The sequence below is a fragment of the Macrobrachium nipponense genome, chromosome 7 (assembly GCF_015104395.2).
Source record: "Macrobrachium nipponense isolate FS-2020 chromosome 7, ASM1510439v2, whole genome shotgun sequence".
Classification (NCBI taxonomy): Eukaryota; Metazoa; Arthropoda; class Malacostraca; order Decapoda; family Palaemonidae; genus Macrobrachium; species Macrobrachium nipponense.
In genome coordinates this window covers 48,735,860-48,759,046 of record NC_061109.1, presented here as the reverse complement: position 1 = coordinate 48,759,046, position 23,187 = coordinate 48,735,860, and the positions used below count along the sequence as shown (strand labels likewise).

Genomic DNA, 23,187 nt, shown 5'->3' with positions numbered 1-23,187 from the left:
CCTAGATACTCCTCCCAGGCGCCAGAAGTATTCTGAACTAAATACTCCTCCCAGGCGCCAGGAGTATTCGGAAGCTTATACTCCTCAGGAGCCAGGAGTACTCTGCACTTAATACTCCTCCTAGGCGCCAGGAGTATTCGGAACTTAATACTCCTACAACATACCACGCAGGAGTATTCTGAACAAAATGCGCCTTCTAAAAGCCAGGAGTATTCGAGGCGCTTTGCGCCTGCCAGGCGCCAGGAGTATTCCGGCGCGTTACTCCTTCCAGGCGGCCAGGGAGATTCCGAAGCTTATACTCTCCCAGGCGCCAGGAGTATTCGGAACTTAATCGTCCTACCACGCGCCAGGAGTATTCCTGAACAAAAATGCGCCGATAAAAGCCAGGAGTATTCGAGGCGCTTTGCCTGCCAGCGCCAGGAGTATTCCAGGCGCGTTACTCCTCCCAGGCGCAGGCGTATTCCGAAGCAATACTCCTCCCGGCGCCAGTACTCGAACTTAATATACAACGCGCCAGATTCTAAACAAAATGCCCTTACTGAAAGCCAGGAGTATTCGAGGCGCTTTGCGCCTGCCAGGCGCCAGGAGTATTCCAAGCACGTTACTCCTCCCAGGCGAGATACTCCTACTGTAAAACCAGGCGCATTCCTCGGAAGAGCCTGACACTCGTAAGAGAGTAAGAGAAGAGTCAGTAGAAAGAAGAGAACCTTCTCCTTCCGAGCCTATCAACCCAGAAGATGCCTCGGAGGACGAAATGAAGGAAGGATCTTCTAATTATAAAAGGTTCTTTCGTCCCTATTGTTGGAGGAATATGGAGACTCTTTGACGCCAGCTGCTCCCCCTTCGCCACGCTCGCAGTTTTCAAGCACGAAAACACTCAAGTCTTCCTCTTTCCTTAAAATGAAGCCTGCCATTTCTATGAGGAGAGCTCTACAATCTCTTGATCCTGGTTCAAGAAGAAGAAGGAGTTAGGAAGGACGGTCTTTTGTATGCCTCCCGCTAAACTTACAGGGAGGAGAGGAATTTGGTATGAAACGGGAGAGGATATGGGACTATCTCTGTCCGTTTCAGCTGAGTCAGACTTCCTCGAGTTTGGTGGATTCGTCGAGAAGGCACGCCTTGAATGCAGCGAAGGTTACATGGGGGCTTTCGGAAACGGATCACCTCATCAGGGACTTTTTCATACTTTAGAAGTTTTTAACTTCTTAGATTGGTCCCTTGGGGTTCTGGCCAAGAAATCTCAAGAAAATGAACAACTCGACCCAGAAACCCTGAATTGCATCCTCGCCTGTATTGATAAGGCTGTTCAGGATGGATCGGCTGAGGTATGCTCCCTATATGGTGCAGGAGTTTTAAAGAAAAGGGCGGTGCACAGTGCTTTCCTCACGAAGGCCGTCTCTCATTCACAGAGAGCCGCATTATTGTTTGCGCCTCTCTCTGAAAACCCTTTTTCCCTCACAGTTGGTGAAGGACATCGCGCATTCTCTGACGGAAAGGCCACCCAGGATCTCCTTAGACCAATCCTCAAGGAAGAATAGGCCTGTGGCTAGTGCGGAAAAGAAAAGTGGCTCGCCCCAGCTCAGAAACAGCCCTTTCGAGGAGGTCTTCCAACTAGACCGATCGCCAGAAGGAAGTCAACCGATAAGAGGGGCAGGTCTTCCTTCCGTTCCTTAAGAAAGGGAAGTGAAAATTCTGTCCGTCACCAGACACCCGTAGGAGCCAGGCTACATTATTTTGCGAAAGCCTGGGAAGACATAGGAGCCAACACTTGGACGATGTCGATTATCACGAAGGGGTATCGCATCCCATTCAAGGACATTCCTCCCTTGACAACATCTCCGAGGGAATTGTCCGCCAGATTACAGGGACCCTATTCTGAGGGATACTCTTCGTCAGATGGTGGAACAGATGTGGACAAAAGAGCAATAGAACTTGTGCTGGATTGCAACTCCCCGGGGTTTTACAATCGCTTGTTTTTTCTTGTAACAAAAGCCTCGGGGGGATGGAGACCGGTACTGGACGTAAGTGCGCTGAACAAATTCGTCGAACAACAGAAGTTCAGCATGGAAACGTCTGCCTCAGTCCTTGCAGCACTGCGGCAAGTGGGATTGGATGGTGTCCTTAGACCTTCAGGACGCATACTTCCACATCCCGATCCACCATTCGTCGAGGAAGTACCTTCGATTTATGTTCGAAGAAGAAATTATCAGTTCAGGGCCCTGTGTTTCGGCCTGTCCACGGCTCCTCAAGTCTTCACAGACGTAATGAAAAATGTAGCAAGGCACTTACATTTGAAAGGGATAAATGTCTCCCTGTACCTGGACGACTGGCTCATCAGAGCCAGGTCTCAAAAGCAGTGTTTGGAGGACCTGCGAACAACACTGGAATTGACAAAGTCTTTGGGATTGATCGTGAACCTCGAGAAGTCTCAGATGATCCCCAGCCAGAACGTGGTTTATCTGGGGATTCAGATGGATTCTCGGGTTTTCGAGTTTTTCCATCTCAAGAGAGAATAAAGAAAGGCTGTGCCACAGTATCGAACTTTCTAGGGAAGGAGCGCACTTCAGCGAGGGAATGGCTGAGCCTTCTGGGAACCCTTTCCTCGCTCGAACAGTTCTTTCTCCTAGGAAAGATTACATCTTCGACCGCTTCAGTTCTTCCTAAGAAGAAGTTGGAGTTGGAAGACAGGTCAGCTCTCGGACACGTTTTCCTAATCGGAAGAGATAAAACATCATTTGAAGTGGTGGTTGGTTCCATTAAAGGAAAACAAAGGAGTGTCCCTGCAAGTACGGAACCCAAGCCTGACATTGTTTTCAGACGCCTCGGAGGCGGGCTGGGGTGCAACATTGGGACCCAGAGAAGTGTCAGGCACCTGGTCGGCAGAACAGGTGTCATGGCACATAAAATTGCAAAGAGCTCTTAGCGATTCACCTAGCACTAAAGAGCTTCGAACACTTAGTCAGAGGAAAAGTCGTGCAGATAAATTCAGACAATACGACAGCTCTGGCTTATGTCAAGAAGCAAGGAGGGACGCACTCTTTTGCTCTGTACGAGCTGGCACGGGATCTACTGATTTGGGCGAACCAAAGGAAGGTAATTCTCCTAACAAGGTTTGTTCAAGGGGAGAGGAATGTGAGAGCGGACAGATTGAGCAGGAGATTCCAGGTCCTTCCCATCAGAGTGGACACTCCACTCAGAAGTCTGTCAGAGCCTTTGGCTCCTTTGGGGGAAGCCTCAAATAGATCTTTTCGCCACGTTCCTCTCCAAAACGGATAGATACATTTTGTGCCCTGGTGGAGGATCCCCGGGCTTATGCAAACAGACGCCTTTCTCCTACCCGGACTGGTCAGGAATAGACGTTTACGCTTTTTCCCCCGTTCAAGATACTGGGGGAAGTAGTCAGAAATTCGTGGCATCCGAAGGAACAAGATGACTCTGATCGCTCCGTATTGGCCAGCTCAAATTTGGTTCACAGAGGTGATGGAATGGTACAGTGGACTTCCCCAGATCTCTTCCAAACAGAATAGAATCTGCTCAAACAACCCCACTTCGCGAGGTACCATCAAAATCTACCCGCTCTTGCTCTGACTGCCTTTCGACTATCGAAAGACTTGTCAGAGCGAGAGGGTTTTCTCGCCAGGAGCAAACGCAATTGCTAGAGCCCGCAGATCATCTACGAGGCGAGTGTACCAATCGAAGTGGGAAGTTTTCAGAAACTGGTTGTAGGTCGAAGAAGCTGTCCTCTTCCAGTACCTCTGTGACCGAAATTGCAGATTTCCTTCTGTTTCTTAGACAAAAGTCGCATCTCTCAGTACCAACTATTAAGGGGTACAGGAGTATGCTCTCAGCAGTCTTTAGAAACAGAGGAGGGATTAGATCTAACGAATGATAAGGATTTGCACGACCTCATTCGTTCATTCGAAACATCTAAATCACTTGTACCTAAGGTTCCAAGCTGGAACTTAGATGTGGTTCTTAAATTTCTTTCATCAGATGAATTCGAACCACTTCACACTGCTTCGTTCCGTAATATCACTAGAAAGTGTTTGTTTCTGATCTCTCTTGGCAACGGCAAAAAGAATCAGTGAGTTGCACGCCCTTGAATCAAGAGTTGGCTTCAAAGGAGGACTCCGCAATTTGTTCATTTCAGTCTCTTTTTCTGGCCAAAAATGAAAACCCTTCGAATCCCTGGCCCAGGAGCTTCGAAGTGAAAGGACTTTCTAGTTTGGTGGGCAGAGAGGCAGAAAGATCCCTTTGCCCAGTTAGAGCTCTAAAATTTTATCTGGACAGGAAGAAGCAGTTGGGGGGTTCGCAGAAAGGTCTTTGGTGCTCAGTGAAAGACCCCAAGAGAGCAATGTCCAAGAACGCTTTAGCCTTCTTTGTTAGAAGTGTTATCACGGAAGCTCATAAGAAGTGTCCAGATGATTCTTTTAATCTTCTAAGAGTGGGAGCCACGAAGTTAGAGCAATCGCAACTTCGGTGGCGTTCCAAAGAAATATGTCACTAAAGAACATTTTGGACACAACTTATTGGAGATGCAACTCTGTGTTTGCATCCCATTATTTAAAAGACGTGCGAGTACGTATGATAAATGTTTTTCGTTTAGGTCCGTTTGTGTCAGCACAAACGGTTCTGGGGTAAAGGAGAAAGCACCAATCCTTAAAATTATGTACGTAACCCTCTTGCGGATGTGTTCTCGGGTTTTCGGTGTATGGGAGTGTCAGTAGTCGCACAGGCGGCCTTCACTTCTCTTCATTTGAAAATCGAGTGACATCTGACTATTAGAGGGTACAAAAATTTGTTATTTTTTTTGTATGTATGAGTTTCGAGTTTGTGGTTGTTTGCAAAGAGTTTGGGGATAACTCTAGGCAATCTTAGAACTAACACGGGTTAGGAGCGGGTGATCGGGATTGGTTGTGTGCTCCTTAAATTAGTGCGTGTTGTCATATAAGCGGATGTGCTCCCATTGACAAACGCCAGTTAGGATTCTGTCGAGTAAGTGGAAGAGACCCCATCGACAGATCCAGATCAGACTCCTTGGCACAGACACTATCTCGCTAGGCTCTGAGATGAAGCAGCCACTCTGGGCAGTAGCACAAGGTCTTCCATCTAAAAAGGTAGGAACTAAGGTATTAATACTAACATATGGTTGTTTACCTGTCTAGTCAGTTAGTTAGCTGTCTCTTGCCCTCACCAAAGGGTTGTCAATCAGCTATGTATATATCTGACAGTAAGTTGAATGTATGAAAATGACATTGTTATGATACAATAAAGTTTCATACATACTTACCTGGCAGATATATACAATTGAAGACCCACCCAGCCTCCCCGCAGGAGACAGGTGGAAGAGAGATTATGATTAGAAAACGGGAATAGTTCCTAGCCCTGCCACCCAGAGCAGGGCGGTAGATCACCTGACCTACCTGTAGCGAGTGCCGCGAAATTTGAAATTCTGTCGGGAACGACGGAGTCGATAGCTATGTATATATCTGCCAGGTAAGTATGTATGAAACTTTATTGTATCATAACAATGTCATTTTTCGACTCTTGGCTCGTAATCATTGGCCATGGCGTCGGCTAAATCATTTTTACTCTATAAAAATTAAAACTATCGGGTTTAGGTTATTGATAATGCTGACAAAATTTGTGTGTGGTTGTAAAATATACATATGTCAACTTTCAGCTACATCCGATGCTTTGACAAGTAACAAAGTCCAAAAAACCGTGTTACAGAGACCCTGAATCTCATAGTAGGTTTTCTAAACCCACAAAACAAAAGGTTGATTTTTGCTTCTTCCAGGTTTAACCTTTGACAACATCTATGTTTCTTAAAACCACAAAACAAAAGGTTAACTTTGCCTCTTCCAGCATTTACCTTTAGACAAAGATGTTCAAGGTTTCTAAAAGAATGATAAAAAAGTTCTAGGTTTAACCTTTTAATTTAAATGCCCCAACAGGATAGAGAAGTTTCCTCTTCTTCCCCACTAAGGGGTTACATTGGAATTCTTACAGGGCACTGTAAAGCATAGCCTTAACATCACCCTCAGCTCTAAAGCAGAGAGCTAAAATAGCATTCCCTTTACACCAGCTTAAAGAAGGGTGCTGACAATAAATTTACTTATTAACCACTGCTAGTTCTAAATAAAAGTTTTACAGTAAATTCAGATAAAGTTAGACCCGCATCTAAACTCTGGAGATAGACTGATATTGAGATGAAGGGGCTTCAATCTCAACACCTTACAGTGCTGGTCCTCAGCAAGATCTAAAAGTACTTGATGCAATACCGAGGAAAGAATGTATGGAACGACAACTTTGGAAGTAGACTGAAAAGTCTTATCTCCTCTAAACAGAAAACACTGACATCTACAAGGATCCAGGTGTTGAAAATTCCTCTAGAATGGCACCCTCAGCAATACACAGACCACTGCTTCTGACCCCAGGCCATGGCAGTTTTAAATTAAGGGCAGATCCTATGATAACTTGAAAATCTTATTATTGGGAGGGGACATTCTAACATCTCCAAGCAGTTAAGGAGATGCCTAAGTTAATGAAACTGTATGGAATTGTGGAATGTAATATGTAATTTTGGCATAAGGCCAAGCACTGGGACCCATAGAGTCATTAAGCACTAAGTATGGAATTGTGTAGTAGAGTTGATTTCTTCTCAACAGAAGAATGAGACATATACCGAGAGCATTGGAAATTCTGAAAATAATTTGCCCTGAGGCTGTGCCCTGAGGCTACAAGGGCTCTACAGGAGACACTAAGCTATTCTTGAACTTGAAATTTCTCAATAGTATTCAGAGTAGATATGAGAGGCAGGCCTATGAGTCTGAATTAGGCAAAATTTAAGGAAACATCCACTGCTCAAGCCTGAGGGCCAATAAAGTAGTAGTAATCTTTCGGATGTCCCTGTTCATCTACATATACTAGGAAGTCTAAATGAGTGCTCCTTAAATCCACAGCAAGTGCCAAACTTACGGACGTAAAGGCCCATGTAGGCAATTGTTCTTCCTGAATCCCCAATTGCTAAACACTGTTCTTCCACAGAATGAATGATCAAACCAATAAGTTGTTTCATTTCACTCATGTGTTGTTTCATTTCACTCAAAGCAGCAAACTTCCCACAGACTTTGTTTCTGAGCAGGAATAAACCTGCTAAGCATCCTGGTGTCTTTACACTGCCCTATCTAAAAAGTTTTACCAGGTGTACTGTTGACCATTCTATGTTGCATGAAAGTGTAATGACACTACTTATACTATGTGTTGCATGACAGAGGGAAAAGACCAAAACCTGGACTTAGGTTTAAGAACAAAATGGACAATTCTTGGTTACAGAGTCCCTCCTACAGTCCTGGAGCCAAAGTTGGTTCTGGATTACTTACAAATTTAATAAACTTTATTTGTAAGTCGTAATTCTTACTCTGAAACTGTACATTAATTGAGCATGATTATCTGAAAATATCCTGTGAGGCCATGTTTCCTAATGAGGAAAAGCCCTTACCATATAGGAAGTTTCCTTCAGGCCCAAAATTCTTCCAGCAACACATGACTATTCATCTTGATCGACAAGCATGCATAATTAAGTATCATCCCCACATCACTAGAAAAGAATGGGGATATAGAGAATTAACAATATAATGCATAGAAATTGGCCAGAAGAAGCAACAGGACCTTGGCCTTTGGAATACTGTTGACAGAGTTGGCCAACTTGAATCACTAATTCAGTAGAAGTGTCTTGCTCCTAAAGTTGACACCATCCACCAATGAGGAACAAGTCCCTCACATAACTTATAGAGGACTGCACACTAACCCAAACAAAGTGGACAGAACAGCAATACCTTCTAGTAAAAACATCTTGAAGGAACTTGCATGACTGCAGATGTATTGATAAGTGAAATACATTCTGCATGTGTACCACAAGTCTGACCGTTCTTTGGAAAGGCACTAAAACCATGCTAGAAAACCAACAAGTATGTGGGCAGACACTTCCTGTTAGTATTCAGTCTCCAAACATCCAAGAATATTTCCAATTACCTATGCATACAGCTCGTCCTAAAAAATTACCCTTGGACCATCATTCCCTCTATATAAAATCTCCTACTAAAAAGAGACTTATGAGAGATTTCTGCTGAAGACAAAGGAAGCTATAAGAGGGAGATTAAACCAGTGGAGGATGACCAAAAAAGAATCACAACTGCCCTTCACTGTTTCCACCAGTAACGTACAGGTCCCAAGTCTCTCCATGCAAGGTAGGAGGTTGCAACAGTCCATATCCCAGAACCTGAGTCTGCACTTATCCCAGAAAGGTATAAAACAAGACTACCAATAGATAATCCCTTATCACCTTAAACCGAGCTGCATGATCAGACAAGAAGTGAGAGTGTTCTCACTTCTTCCAAACCGAGTGAGTACAAGCATGAGGACATTACCCTACAGCATCAGAAATGAGTTACTCGTTTTCCTTGCTAAAAACTCCCGCTGGCGACAAACCCTAAGCTGGCTACACAAACTCGCTGGGTTGGCGTCTCCACTTCTCTAAACAGTCACAGAGGCGAGACAACATAGCTAGACTGAAAATCCACCAGCATGTCTGTAAGTCTCAAGTTCATTTCCCCACAGGAAAGAAAAAGAAAGCAACAAAATATCTACACCTATACGTATTGCACATTATCAAACCTATGCACACTAACACCCCAAACCAGGTGCCAAAGACGACAGAATGCGCCTATGGCGCGAGCACCAACGCTCTCCAACGGTCACTGGCAAACGCTCCAAACGAGATTCATCCCATGAAAAGGGCGAAGCAGGTATTGGAGGGCACAGAATCCCACCGCCCCGAGAACCGACCTGGCTCCCCGGCAGCGGCCACCACTAACTGTCGCAGGGCAGTCCTAGGCTCAGGCCACGCACAGACAAGGGCACCAACACCCCACCTCTAACAGGGAACACAAAAAAGCGCACACCATGGAGGGACTTGGAATACTCCCGCCACGAACCCAGCCCAACTGGTATTAGAACCAAATATAGGTTCAATGTTCCAACCTCTTGACACGCTCCCCGAACCGAATGGGGAGCAGAAGGCGGAGCTACAAAAGAAGTCAACACCAGTCTACTAAAATGCCTAGTCTGGGTAGGGAAGGCCTGACAGATATAAGTCCCGACCTAACTATAATTGCTTTCGCAATCTATTAGTTTCCAGTCTTTCCTATATGAGAAATATTCAGGTATAAATTTCCCAGAACAATTCCCTACATTCTTCACATCTAGTAGTTCCAAAATCACACTCTGTACCCTTGCAAGTACAAAGGAATGTTGATCAACTTCCAATTTCAACATCCTGGTTACACCAAAAACATTCCTACATAGCCTGATGTTATTGGTTTTGCTTCCGATGGAAGATATTCTAGGAAAATGAAATTACAATACCGTAAACAGGTGTAAAACAGCCAAACTTCATAGAATACCAACAATTGCCTAGCTGCAATGGCGGCAAGGAGAGTTCTGACAAGAGCTAAACCATTCGAAACACACTTGGTGGAGAACAGGTAAACTAGACGGTCATCTGGGCAGCCATTAAATTTTTTGTTTGAATACCGACTCGCCTAATCGGCGGGAAGATATAGCTAAATTTAACAGTATAGGTAAGATTCATCTCAAATAATACGGAGTTCCAGAAAACTCTGCAACTGCCTTTGAAGCCTCCATACCAGCAACCTGAGAAATACAGGATCCGAGAAAGGTGCTAAGAAGACAGCCCTGCCAAAATTACTTCCCTCAACCCCGAAGATAGAGAGAGGGAATTGTTGAAACCCCCAAATTTTAGGATGAAACTCTGAAAACTCTTTGCTCTGCTGTGTTAATGGCAAAATACAGTCCATATTCAAGCTACTGTAATTCATCTTATAATAATTTGATTTTATGATGGGGTTAATAATTAAGATCAGCACTACTACATTTTGAAAATAAGTCTTTCCATATCTCGAGTGCAGCTGGTGAAGGCAGCAGTGCGCAGTCAGGCAGCGAGATAAATGGGTTTAAAATAGAATTTAGGCCAAAGGCCAAGTATTGAGACCTATGAAGTCATTCAGTGCTAAAAAGGAAATTGAGAGTAAAAAGTTTGAAAGGAGTAACAGGAGAAAAAACCTCCTCTGTTGCACTATGAATCAAGTGTTAGGAGCGGGTGGAAAGTAAGATGAAGAAAGAGGAGAGAGAGAGAGAGAGAGAGAGCCAAATTACAATCGTCTAACTTCTCTACCTCCATAACTTTACACCATTTTCTAAGTTAATAAGTATTATCTTAACAATATATACTCATACAACTGTGTACGGTCATGAACAACCAAATGAGAAACTACATTGTTTGCTAATATGATCAAATCCAACAGTAACACCTGTTTATTGTATTCAATCCGCGTACAACAGTAATCATTTACCGTATTTATGTTCTCAATGTAGCTGAAGCAGCAGATAAGGTAAGATTACATGCATCTGCAACATGGATAAAACTCCCAAGCTTTTATATGAATTCAAACACAGCCGTGGTAAAAATAAAACTACATGAAAGAGCTCATTTATGGTTGTTTTCACACAGACCAAAGATAAATAACGTAAAACTTGTAATACTGATGAAAATGAGCGAAAATGAACGGAATCACTAAAATTTATGCAATCTATTAACGGAGGGAAAAAAAATTAGTTTCCAATTAAACATATTAGTTAAATTTGGACTTAAAATTACATCGAAAGACGAACAATATGACTTCATTCCATATAAGTTAAGTAGTATCCAAATATTCATTTATGCTAACTACGAACAAAAACATTCGCCGAGACCAAGTGAAATTGACTAGACAGCATCACTGCCTGCCTAGGCCACGCCCCCCTACAACTGTGCTGTGTCTTAACAAGCTTGTGTAATTGTAATTCAATTGAAATGTAATCAATTACACATTTTTAAGGTAATTTAAATGTAAACCTTTACCCTAATATTAATTTCAGTTGTAATTGTAATTTGATAATACGACTGGTAATTATATTGTAACTGTAACTGACAAAGCATAATGAAATTACTGACAGAAATTTGTCTGCTAAATGGATGAAGACGTCATACAAAAGAATTCCGTCACCTGAGGGAATTTCTTGGAAAGCAATGAAATGTACACATTCCTTATGATATCTGACTTATATGGCACAAGATACCATTATGTATTAGCTATGTTAAAATGTCAACATAGTTAAAAACACGCTCTTCTCAAGAAGACAAACATGGGATATGTGGGGAAAAGCTGTTACGTCAGTCATGCTAGCCAACCAGGACAAGAATGAGTTAAATACAGCAATGCAAACTCATATTCGCCATCAGCTGATTCCAGAGCGAGAAACTGACTGCTAAGTTAGTATTTATACTACGCTAATATGATGATACATATAATACTATTATAATGCTGAAGTCGGACCGAATCTGATCTTCATTCCTGTTTGATTACATTTCGTACTGAATTATCCTAAGATCCGATTCTCGATTTGTGTTCAATCTACACCTGTACTGAATTATCTGAAGTCAGAAGGCATTGAACCTACAGCATTATCACTATTACTAAACTATTACTATACCAATATGTAGTATAGGGAATACTTTAGGCTAGGCTACTGTATATGCATACGCTATATCATTGTGAACGCTAGGCTAACTGTGGTTAATGTTCTTCAATTTCTCTACATACTGAATTATTTTAGGTCAATATGCATTGCACCGAGAATTAGTTGATATTAACAATTACCGTACTATATATGTATATGTAGAGTCAAATTGAAAACCTGATCACCAAGTTTACTACCATCGCAAGATGAACGAAATTTATCCTCGGAAGAAAAAGAACCCAACAGACCCGAAAACACCCCTGAACGACCAACCATGAACCTAGAAAGCTTCTGTTGCAAAGAACTCGAAGCAAGAAAAAACCAAAGATGGCTCTAAAGACAAATCGTCCCTCTATAAACTAATATAATAGAATCCGAACTGAAGAAACCAGGACTTCTCTTTCTGAACACTAAGAACCTATTATCCCTACTTGTCTGTATCTGACCTAAATTTACATCATCCTCAGAACTTACACACACTGAGAGAGGGGGAAATCTGCTGCTAACACTGCCTGCTCCGTGCTGGGGGGGGGGCAGGCAGAAACTACCCACTCAGAGGCTTTCAGTTCTCCATGAACCCCGCCACCCGTCAGGACTGGTTCTGGAACCGGCAGCGGGGGCTGAAAAAGAACCATTAGAATCAACTATATACTACTACTACCACTATCTCTATTCTTAGTTAAATTATTCGTCAGGCTAGAAATAGGCTAGACATACTAGATGATAACCTGTCCACTAATTTCTTGAATAACTAACTCTAATGCTTCCTTGTCTCCTGACCAAGACACACAACTCGTCACATCTGACTGGTATTACCCTAAACCTTCCTACACAAGATAACAAAGAGAATGTTGATCATGTCTGCGGTTACTCATCCTACGCTTGTAGGGCGTGCAGAACCGATGAGCACCAACATGTCCAGCAGTAGAGGGGTCGATTGTCAAACTGTAGATGAAGCAGAAGCAGAGGGATTTGCTGACGGTGACGTTTATTTTCTAACTTATCCATAGCGAGTACAAAGTACCGATACAATGTCAAATTGGGAGAAAAATGTTAATAACAGTCCAAAGTTGTAATCTGATATCCAAAATATGAGAATTCTTAAAATGGGGTCGGGTTAAATGACCAAAAGTTCACCTGATGTGGGACTAATCCGCACAGCATGACAAACAAGGAACAATTGAGGAGACAGGCCTCCGGTGGCTGGTATTTGCAGCAGTGTTGCCAAAGGTAACACAGGTAACTCATTTGACTAGGTTTTACCTACAGTGTTGGTAACGCTGACAGTTAAAATGACCCACTTAGTGGGTAAATATGTGGGGATATAGTTCAGGCTGGTCAGCGACCAAGGCTAATTCAGGTGTTCAGGGAGTGCACTGCAATATGATTTTTTACTTACCTCCTCCTTCTAATTTCAATTTTCTCTTTTTCTTCCTCCGAACAACACGGATCAGTAAAGCAGTGGAGTTGTGCCTTTCACCACACGTAGGTTTGCAATATACATCATTAGGTCTAAAACGGAGCTCCATTCTCCGATTATCCTCACAATACACCTGAAAATATTGTAAGAAAGAATTAGTTATTGAAAAAACTAATTCTAATTATATCTATAAAGCTAATTCTACTCTTATTACAGGTACATAATGTTAAAATTAATATTTGGTTTTTTGTTCATATTCAACTACCAAGTCTGGTTGCCTCAGACAGTAAATGTAATTAGGTATGCTTTCTTTTGACTTACAATAACACATTTATATCTGTATTTTTCCAAGATATTCTTACCAAAGCCACCTATATAGGAAAGTTATTCAGAGCTAGCTGGGATGGTCATTGTAGATGGTATATACCTAGTTACTTTTCCCTTCAGCTGAAAAGAAATTAAACGGCTCTGATTTGTATACCTAAGAAAAATACAAATTACTTACAAATTTTTTTATTTGTTCCTATAGAAATATAAACTACAGTATGTATTGTTATTCATATACGTACAAATAGGAGATTTACTCCTTAGGTAAGATATCATCTCTGATAACTGGTTTACATGTAGGAGATTTACTTCTTAGGTAAGATATCATCTCTGACAAATGGCTGGAGTTGAACCCTACCAAGAAAAGTTGTGCACCAAGTCACAAATGTAATATGTAGGAGATTTACTTCTTAGGTAAGACATCATCTCTGACAAATGGCTGGAGTCGAACCCTACCTAGAAAAGTTGTGCACCAAGTCACAAATGTAAGCAGGGGATGTGACGTTTCCTTTAACTTCCTAAACCATCTGGCATATGGGATGGTGGCAGAATGGTAGGCCTCTGGACCAGAGAGAAGCTTTGCTTGAGAGACTCATGAAAACCATAAGGAAATTCAAGTAAGGCAGCAGCTAATTCTAGTTAACACTAAGTGACCAAGAAAATAGCACTATCCGGGGAGTATGGAGCCACCTCTAAGACATCAAGGTAAGACTGGGTGCTCAAAGTGAAGGTACCAGTATCTGTCGAAACCCAGCTGAAACCTTGGACTAGATGCTGTTGCAGAAAGGAATAAGGGAAGATAGTCCAGTCAATTATCATACATAATCCAGTCTTAACTCAAATGAAAATACTTGAGCAGGATACTTGTCGGTCCAAACAGAGTTGGGTGTCTACACCTTTTGAGCTACCACTGCAGGTCCCAAGACAATATCTAGGGATCTGCAGATGATGTCCCTTTGGTAGAATGAGGAAATACATGTCCTCTGCCTAGAAACCTGCCTTTACTGTAGAGAAACACCCAAAAGTTCATCCAAAAAGGTCAAGGACTGCCTTACATCCTTTCTGTGTCCTCCCATGGGTGAGGTAGGTGATGTCCTCCTCAGAGCCAGAAAAAGGAAAGGAGATTGGGTCCTTTCAGGAAGCATCTTACAGCTAGTATAGGGTATAAGAAGCACCTTGTCTGAATAACCACCAATTAAGTTTCAATGATGGGGGTTAGAATAACTTCGTACATACCTCCTTTCAGCAGGAGCTGATGAGCTCTGACAATTTACTCCCAGAGAGGGAGCTTCCCCGGTTTTGTATGTCCAATACGTACCTTCATCAAACAAGGTGAGAAGGGGGTTAACTAATGAGGCTTTCCACTGCTCCCTTTTCTCAGCAACCCAACTGTCTAGCAAACTAAGCGCCTTCCTGGCCAAGGCAGACAGAACCATCTTGGGAAGCCTACCTTGCATAGGCTGGTTCAACATCTGCTTATGATGAATATCCCACAATTGTCACTGAATAGCGATGTCTCGTGCCTAGGGACAGGTTAGAGGTAGAAACAGGCACATCTGGCACCACTCTTCTAATCTCTGAAGGTAGGTGTGTTGGCAAATTCTTGCTTGTAGACTTCTTTTCACAAAGTGGCGAAAGAAAGAAAAAACTTGAGTCAGGTGCCCCTGTGCGTTCAGGTGCCAATGGGTGCCTAGGGACCAAAGGCAGCTCAGCTGCTTTTCGTGTTCTCTGGAAGACGAAGAACGTTTTGACATAGTGGAGGGCTTGGGCGCAATCACAGGCCGATCCAAGGAGAAATGTTCAGGGGTCCCAAAGACTGCACGGCATTGCAGTAGAGCACACTGAGTCTAATGCAGGCCTTTTCAATGGCCTTGATTCATCACTAAAACACCACTGGCGCCTATTCTCAGGACTGTACCCCTCCGAACTTGAGGACAGCCTGTGCACTACCTTGTAGATGCCTTTCCAATGGCTATCTTTCATCATAAACCAGGATACTACAACAGGTCCACCTGAGAAGACAATAGTCCGTAGCAGTCCCCATTGACCTCCCTAGTGTCCAGTATGACTGCTCCAGAGGTAGGGGAGTACGCTAGTGACCTTTGCTTAGAAGCGTTGGTGGGACAAAAAGTCACCTCCTCCACTGACACTTCACTAGCCTCTGGATGCCTTTCCAACAGCCATCCATCAGCAAAGGTCTGAGGGGACAACTGTCTGTGGGTAGTCCCCTCTGACCTCCCTACGGCATCCAGTATGAATGCTCCCAGATGCAGGGGAGTACGTACACCAGTGATCATTGCCGAGGAGTGTTGACGGGATGAACAGCCACCTCTTCCACTGCACTAGCAACAATCATAATCTATTCTCTATCCTTAAGGATAGGTACTGAACCTTCCACACACAATTTTCGATTCAAGGCTGGCAATGGGGTCAGGATCGGAAGCACTGGGTAAAGGAGTCAATTGATTAATTAGAGGACTGGGAACAGCTGACAAAGTAGGAGCAGAGATACTACAGTCTACATTATCTTCAGACTTATTATAACTATCTAATGTCTTAGAACCTACAGTTTTAAACTTCGCTATAGCGGCCACCCTACATTTCCTATCTCTATACAATTTAGATAAGTGAGAACCTAACAATTTCCACTTTTTGCATCCCACATTCACATTTGTTGCAGGTCTTTTCCCCTGCAATCATTGAACAAAGTTTGCGAGTTGTACCTCTCCTTTGTCAAATGTGTAAGTACTACAGCCTTTCCTGCAATACCTTACACTAACAGAGCTACCGTCAGACATAATGAAAATGTCAAAATCAGGTTAATTAAGGGATTTTGACGTAGGAAAAATCTATTTCTGGGTGATTGGCTTGTGTCGCCCTATGAAATATCCTTAAGTTCATTCATTTCTTGGTAAATTAATCTAAAATTACCAGAAGAAAAATAAAATAAGAAAATGCAGTAAAACTGACTCGCTCACTCTATAAAACAACGAAGTGTCGGTATGGGAATAGGGGGCAAGTGGGATCACTACCACGAGTCATTTACCATTTAGACCTTCAACATAAAACCCCCACCAGAGAGAGCTGATACTAAAGGGTGATGCGGCCGCTACTACTACTACTACCGACGCCACGCGGACAAGCGAGCCGCCCATAGCGGTCATCCTTAATCTATGAACATCTTGTCCTGAAGGGTGGGTAAAAGGAAACAGGGTGGGTTTCATAGGGCGACACGAGCCAATCACCCAGAAATAGATTTTTCCTACGTCAAAATCCCTTTTCTGGGCTCAGCTCGTGTCGGCCTATGAAATAGTACCAGAGAAACAGACAAGATGGGAAAAAGGACAAATGAAACCCAATAGTAAAAAAGTAATATAAGTGAATCAAGAACATTACAGTATACAAACAAAAGTACTTAAAGCTAACTTATACTAAACAATGGCAGGGTAAAGAAAGCAATCAATATAAAGTACTTAAAATTAGCTTATACTAGACATGGTGATACATAATAGTGTAATGGCAAAAATAATATAGAATGATTCACTTAATTAGATATTTACAAAATATACACTCATTGTGTTCTACCCTAGCATAAAAATAAGGGTAGAAACACTGAAGTACATTACATGTACACAACGTGGATGTCCCTAGCAAAAAAATAAGGGGCATTCCACCAATATGATTCTAGCGGCTAAGGCTAGAGTATCCCGAGTAGCATGGCAATAGGGTGAGGCATGTTGGACGAGGTAGGTAGAAAGGAGACCTGGATCTATACTACAACTACTGTGCAGTATCAGGAGAAACAATGTTTCCCGCTGCTACTGCTGAAAATTTTAAAGATTCCAAGGACTTCAGGTAATGACGTTTAAAGACTGTCGGTGATTTCCATCCAGTATACTTTTTAAGATCCTCAAAATTCATATGTTGGAAATAATTAATTGAGGTGGCTACTCCTCTGATATCATGTGCTTTTGGAAATGATTCAGGGTTGGCTTGTTTAATGAAGTAAAGGATCTGTTGTCTGATTCCTTTCACTGATAAAGTGCCACCTTTTTCTCTCATAAAGAGAGAACCTGAGGATCTAGAGGATGTACGAGATAGAAAGGCTCTTAAAGTTGATACTGGGCAAAGAGAAGGATCTTGCGGAAGTTGGGATGACTTTCAAAGGAGCCCACTTGCAAGGGGATCCTCATTTAGCTAAAACAAAAAGCTACGATCCGGAGAAAGTAGAACTTCTCCTGAGGGGAGAAATTCCACATGACCCGCATCTCTGGATAGAGCCGACAGTTCTGAAATTCTGGCTCCTGAAGCCAGGCTTAACAAAAATAACGTCTTTCTAAGTAGCATTATGAATGTGCAAGACGAGTTGTCAGTATCTGAGGCTAGTTTGAGGACATCATTTAAGAACCATGAAACTGAAGTAGGCCTTTGAGAAGGTCTAAGTCTAGCACAGGCTTTGGGAATAGACATAAAGTAAGATTCTGTTAAGTCTATTTGGAAACCCAACAAACCCAAAAAGATTTTCTTCAAAGCCGATTATTAGTAGTAATAGTGCTAGTTGCTAAGCCTTTTCAAACAAGGACCTGAAAAAGGATATAGCTAAGTTAACTGTCATGGTTGTAGTGTTTGATTCTTTCAGGAAGGATTGCTAATTTTGTTTTTTTAACAGCTGGAGTCATATTGTCCTAATAGTTGACTCTCTTTTATCTGATTCTAGAAAGAGGGGTTTTAATGCAGAGGATCAATGTTAGCATCTTTTTAGCCGCAAACTTCATGAAGTCCATAAAGTTAGGGTCTGAAGAATTGGTCCTGAGGAAGCGAACACAGTCCTCAGTTTGTATGATTGCGACCAGCTTGGGATTGGGAAGAATCCGTTGAGGTCGGAGACCCAATTCCAGAAGCAGAGATACCAGTTGCTTTTTGGCCAGTCTGGAGCAATCAGAGCTACTAGTCCCTTGAAAGTTCTCAGCTTGCTCAAGACTTTCAAAGAAGATTCACTGAAGGAAATACATAGTTTTCCTCCATTGATTCCAGTCTAACGACAGGGCGTCCGTGGCATAGGCCAGAGGGTCCAGGTTGGGGGCCACATAGCAAGGGAGCTTGTGGTTCGCTTGTGAGGCGAAGAGATCCACTTGGAGACTGGGACTCTCCGGGCATATCCACTGGAATGACCTGTCGTCTAGGGGACCATTCTGACTCCAGAGGGACTGACCGGGACAGAGCGTCCGCTATCACATTTCTTACCCCTGCCAGGTGTGGGTGGCAGACAGATGCCATCTGTGCTTGTCTGCTAGAGCAAGATTGTCTATCATGACATGATTCACGTGTTTGGATTTGGACCCTCCTCTTTTTGATGCAATGTACTACCACTGCACTGTCCAAAAAAAACTAGTCTTAGATGAGACTTCTTCGGGGAAGGAGTCTCTTCAGGGTAAGAAATACTGCCATTGCTTCCAGAACGTTTATGTGGTAGCTGGCGGGAACTGAACTGACCAAGTCCCCTGAACTTGCTTGAATTGAGAATATCCCCCCCAACCGGACAGGGAGGCGTCCGTGTGAATGGTTAACACTGGAAGGGGATATTGAAGGGGTACCAATTTGGCAAGATTCTTCACTTTTGTCCATGGACGGAGCTGATTGCGAAGGATCTGTGGAATTACTGACAACTGTCCGAGATTTGACGTTTGCTCTCGATCGCCAAACTCGATTTATATCTTTCAGCCTTGCTTTCAGGAGGATGTCTGTCACTGAGGCAAACTGAAGAGAACCTAGGATTCTTTCCTGGTTTCTCCTTGATGTTTGTTTGCATTTGAGAAATTGTCTCACAGACTTGGCTATTTCTTTTCTTTTGACCACTGGAATTGACAGATTGTGGGAAGACAAATCCCATTGGATTCCTAGCCACTGAAAACGAGACTCCGGAGTGAGTCTGGATTTCGTTTTGTTTATCTGGAACCCCAGATGTTCCAGAAATTGTACTACCTTCTTCGTGGCTTTGAGGCATTCCTCGACCGTTGGTGCCCAGATCAACCAATCGTCGAGGTATGCTGCTACCATTATCCCTTGAGTTCTCAACTGTTGAACTACCACTTCTGCTATTTTCGTGAATACCCTGGGGGCTACATTCAGACCGAAGGGCATCACTTTGAATGAGAACTTCTGATTTCCTAGTTTGAAGCCTAGGAATGGACGGAAGTGGCTGGCTATAGGGATATGATAGTATGCGTCTGTAAGATCGATAGAGGTTGTGACGGCCCCACGGGGAAGTAAGGTCCGTACCTGCGAGATGGTGAGCATTTTGAACTTGTCGCAACGAATGAAAGAGTTTTAGCTTTGACAAGTCTAAGATTACCCTTCTTTTTGTTGAGCCTTTCTTTGGCACGCTGAATAAGCGACCTTGAAATTTTAGATGCTTGACTCTCGCAATAGCTCCTTTCTGAAGGAGTTCCTCCGCATAATCTGTCAACTCCTTTGATGGTACTTGATAGAATGATTTGATTGGAGGAGGATCTTTGATCCAACTCCAACCCAATCCTTTGGACACGATGCTCGTGCCATTTGCTGAACCCCCACCTGTGACGGAAGAGGAACAGCCTCCCTCCTACCTGGGGAGCCTCACTGTTGCTGAGCGGGTTGACCTCCGCGCCCTCCTCTGAAGTGCTTGCCTCTTGCAGCTCTTCCTGTGCCACGCTGGCAAAAGTGACCTCTCGCTCTGCTCCCCCTAGAGAACCTGTTGAAGGTTGGGTAGGCCTGGCTTTCATACATCGAATTGAAGGCCGGCGAGACTGCGTATGAGGTCGAAGGTTGGCTTTGAGGAGACAACAGGAGAATGGGCTGTGTCTGCTTTGAGGTTGACGGCTGTCCCTCGTGTGTAACTGGGACGGCCTGAACGAAAATTGCTGTTTGCTGCTGTTGTTTTTGATAGGGTTGGAATCTCCTACCCGTTTTCTTTAACTTCTTACCAGCAGCAGGGGCGGTCATCTCTTGTTTCCTCTTGGAAGAGATGCCCCATCTGGCTCTAAGGCTCTGGTTAAGCCTAGCAGCCTCGTGGGTGCACCATCATCACAGAGGCCTCTGGGAAGAGGTCCCGCACCCCACATGCTGGAAGCTAGGAGTCTATTAGGCTCATGCCTGATAGTTACCTCCTGCAAGACATGCTTTCGGCAGTTCCTTCTGGCTAAGAAGAAGTCAAAAGCATCGGCTTGAACCGTCTGGAGCTGGGATTTAGCCAGTAATTTTGAACAGCGGTGTAGCATAGGACAGGGCAGCCATCTCGTAATGATAAGGGAGTTAAGAGACCTCCCAAATCTTGTTTTACGGGCATCGAACTCTGCCTGAATAAGGCTATCAGGCAGTCTCGGAGCTTCTCGCCAAAACTGATCCATCGCGCAGTCTGGCTTTCAGCTTACCTACTGAGAAGTGGCAGGTAGGTTCTCCCACCCCACAATTCTCCGAAGGATGGGAAGAGCGGAGATGTAGATTCCGCCTCCCTCAACTGTGCATGGGCTCGTCTTTGAGGACTGCCTGTAGAGTCGCTTCTACTACCTAGTAGCGAACGGAAGAGAAGCCTCCTCCTCCGTGGCGAAGATAGTAAAGGGGCTCTAGAATGCCTGGAGTTTGGTATTGGTACAGTCCCAATCCTCCAGCCAGTGAACCCATTCCCTCTGTGCATGATCCCTACTATATAGCACAGTCTCTCGGGAGATCTTATCCTCTCTATTGAGAGCAGTTACGGTCAGCCTAGCATACCCTATGAAAGGCTGATCAGTCCGGGAGGGTAGAACTCGAAGTCCTCAATCCTTCTAGTTCCACACTCCGGGTAGAAATCATGCCGTCCTTGAAGGGGGCATAAGCAGCCACTCTCCATGGATTATCCATAGAGAAGCTGGTAGGGATTCATAAGGAGGTAGCTGTAAGAGACCAGTACCTGCTACAGGGGAGCTTGCCTGAGGGGCCTGATTGAGGCCAGCAAAGCGGTCGTCATGCTCTCTAACTCGGTTAGAGGTGTCTTGGATTGGACTGACCAGACTGTTGATCGTACTGGACAGCTGGGCAACAAACATTTGCTCAAACTCTTGGAACCAGAGGAGCCAACCATCTCTCCCACTTGTTGCTCACTACTGCTGAGAAAGTGGTGGGATCAAAAGAGCTTGGTCCTGCCACCCCACACCGGAGTTACCGGAGTAGATCCGGTAGATGCCGGAGAAGGCGTTGGCTCGGCCGGAGCGCGAGCCTTCTCCTTAGAAGCCTTGCTCTTCTAGAGCTCTTTGAATAGGAAGAGCTAGGCTTCGTTTTCACCGCGTCTGCATAGGAAGTCGTAGACTTCCTAGCTGAAGAAGACGAGGACTTCTTAGAAGTCGTCTTATGTAGGGTCTTCTGTTCTCTCTGTCTCACGTTGACTTCGGGGGTACAGAGAGAGCGGGAGAACGAGCAAGGATCTCAGAACCCGTGAAGCCTTGGAAGGAAGAAGAAGAAGGACAGGGAAGAAGATCCAGGAGCGCCCAAGGGTAGACCTTGAGCGCCCGACCACACCTACCTCAACCAACAAATCCTCTGCACCTACCGCCATAGGCTCGAGATTAAGGTCCAGGTTGGCCACATCTGGGACCGGCTCCTGCGTCGAGACGGACCCGAACGCCTGCTGCACCTCCTGCTGAATAGAAGCTATGAGTGGGGCTGCCGAGATGGGGTCCACCCCATACCCCCGTCGCCTTGCCTCCGGGGAAGATCTGGACAGCCAGCTCTTCTTGTCCAGCATATAAGGCTGGCCCTTGGCGGCGTTCTTCCCGAAAGCCGCCCACCAACCCCCAAGCTTTAAGGGTTGACCAGAGCGGACTTCCTTCACTCCTGGGGCAAAGCCTGTAAGAGAAGGCGATATGGAAAGCTTCTAGCGGCGGAGATACGGTTTAAAGAAGCTTAAAACTAAGGGTTAGTGAATGATAAGACGAAGAAATGTCCAGGAGTTAACTTACTCCACCCAAAAGCTGACTCACGAGGTCATAGCAGATGGTGCATGCCTCCGGGTGCCAAACGATCAGCCCGTTGTGGTTGGTGGCACACGGGGCGTGGGTCCTACACTCTTCATGGGCGCAGGGGTCGTACAACGTAGCATTGCAACCTGGAACCTGGCAGTTGGTAGCCTGTAAGTGGAGAGATACATGAGTATCAGAGTGCACACTTACAGCCTAACAAATACTCCGCTGCATGCCGGAGCATGTAAGTTAGATTAAACTAGAGGCCCCGCCGTCCCGTAATACGTGTGGTTAGCTAGGCGGTTGGTGGAGGTCTGAGGCTTACGCCGGAGACAGGAAAAAGATTCAACCAGGAGTGGTGAGGAGCCATGAAACCACGACGAGGAGAACGACGGAGATAGTACATAAATTAAATTAAAAACTAAAAAGTCATCGTATCAGTAAGGGTATATCCGTATAGAATGAGGTATAATACTTTCCGTCTACTAGAGGAGTGCCCGGGTAAGGAGCGAGCTCTCCTCCGGTAGCGAAAAACAGGATATAGTAGGCAAGCAACAGACCATACTAGTAATTTCCGCCCCCGCCCCCTGGCGGAGCCAGGCGGACCTATAACCGAAGGGGCTCCCGGCTTCAGCAGGGGCTCCGTCCGTTAAGGTAGGGGAAGGGTGGGACTGAGGAAAAATGGGGGGGGGTCCCGGCGTGAACACGGCGGACGAAAGAGAGAGGGGGGGGTGGCCTACCCCCCCCCCACGTCCCTACTACTACCCGCTCGGTAACCCGGTACCCGAGACAAGTGGTCGCCCTAGACCCCAGCTGGTACGGAAC

The 23,187-nt window shown here is 44.4% G+C and overlaps 1 protein-coding gene across 8 annotated transcripts in view; it reads right to left on the bottom strand.

Moving 5' to 3' along the window:
* Nucleotides 1-23,187, bottom strand: part of LOC135217298 (general transcription factor 3C polypeptide 5-like) — a 120,104-nt gene that overhangs the window by 46,496 nt on the left and 50,421 nt on the right. For all 8 annotated transcript variants that reach the window (XM_064253062.1, XM_064253063.1, XM_064253056.1 and 5 more), the window contains exon 3: nucleotides 13,043-13,196. In XM_064253062.1, coding sequence (XP_064109132.1) covers nucleotides 13,043-13,196 — 154 coding nt within the window. The remainder of the gene's footprint in view (nucleotides 1-13,042; nucleotides 13,197-23,187) is intronic.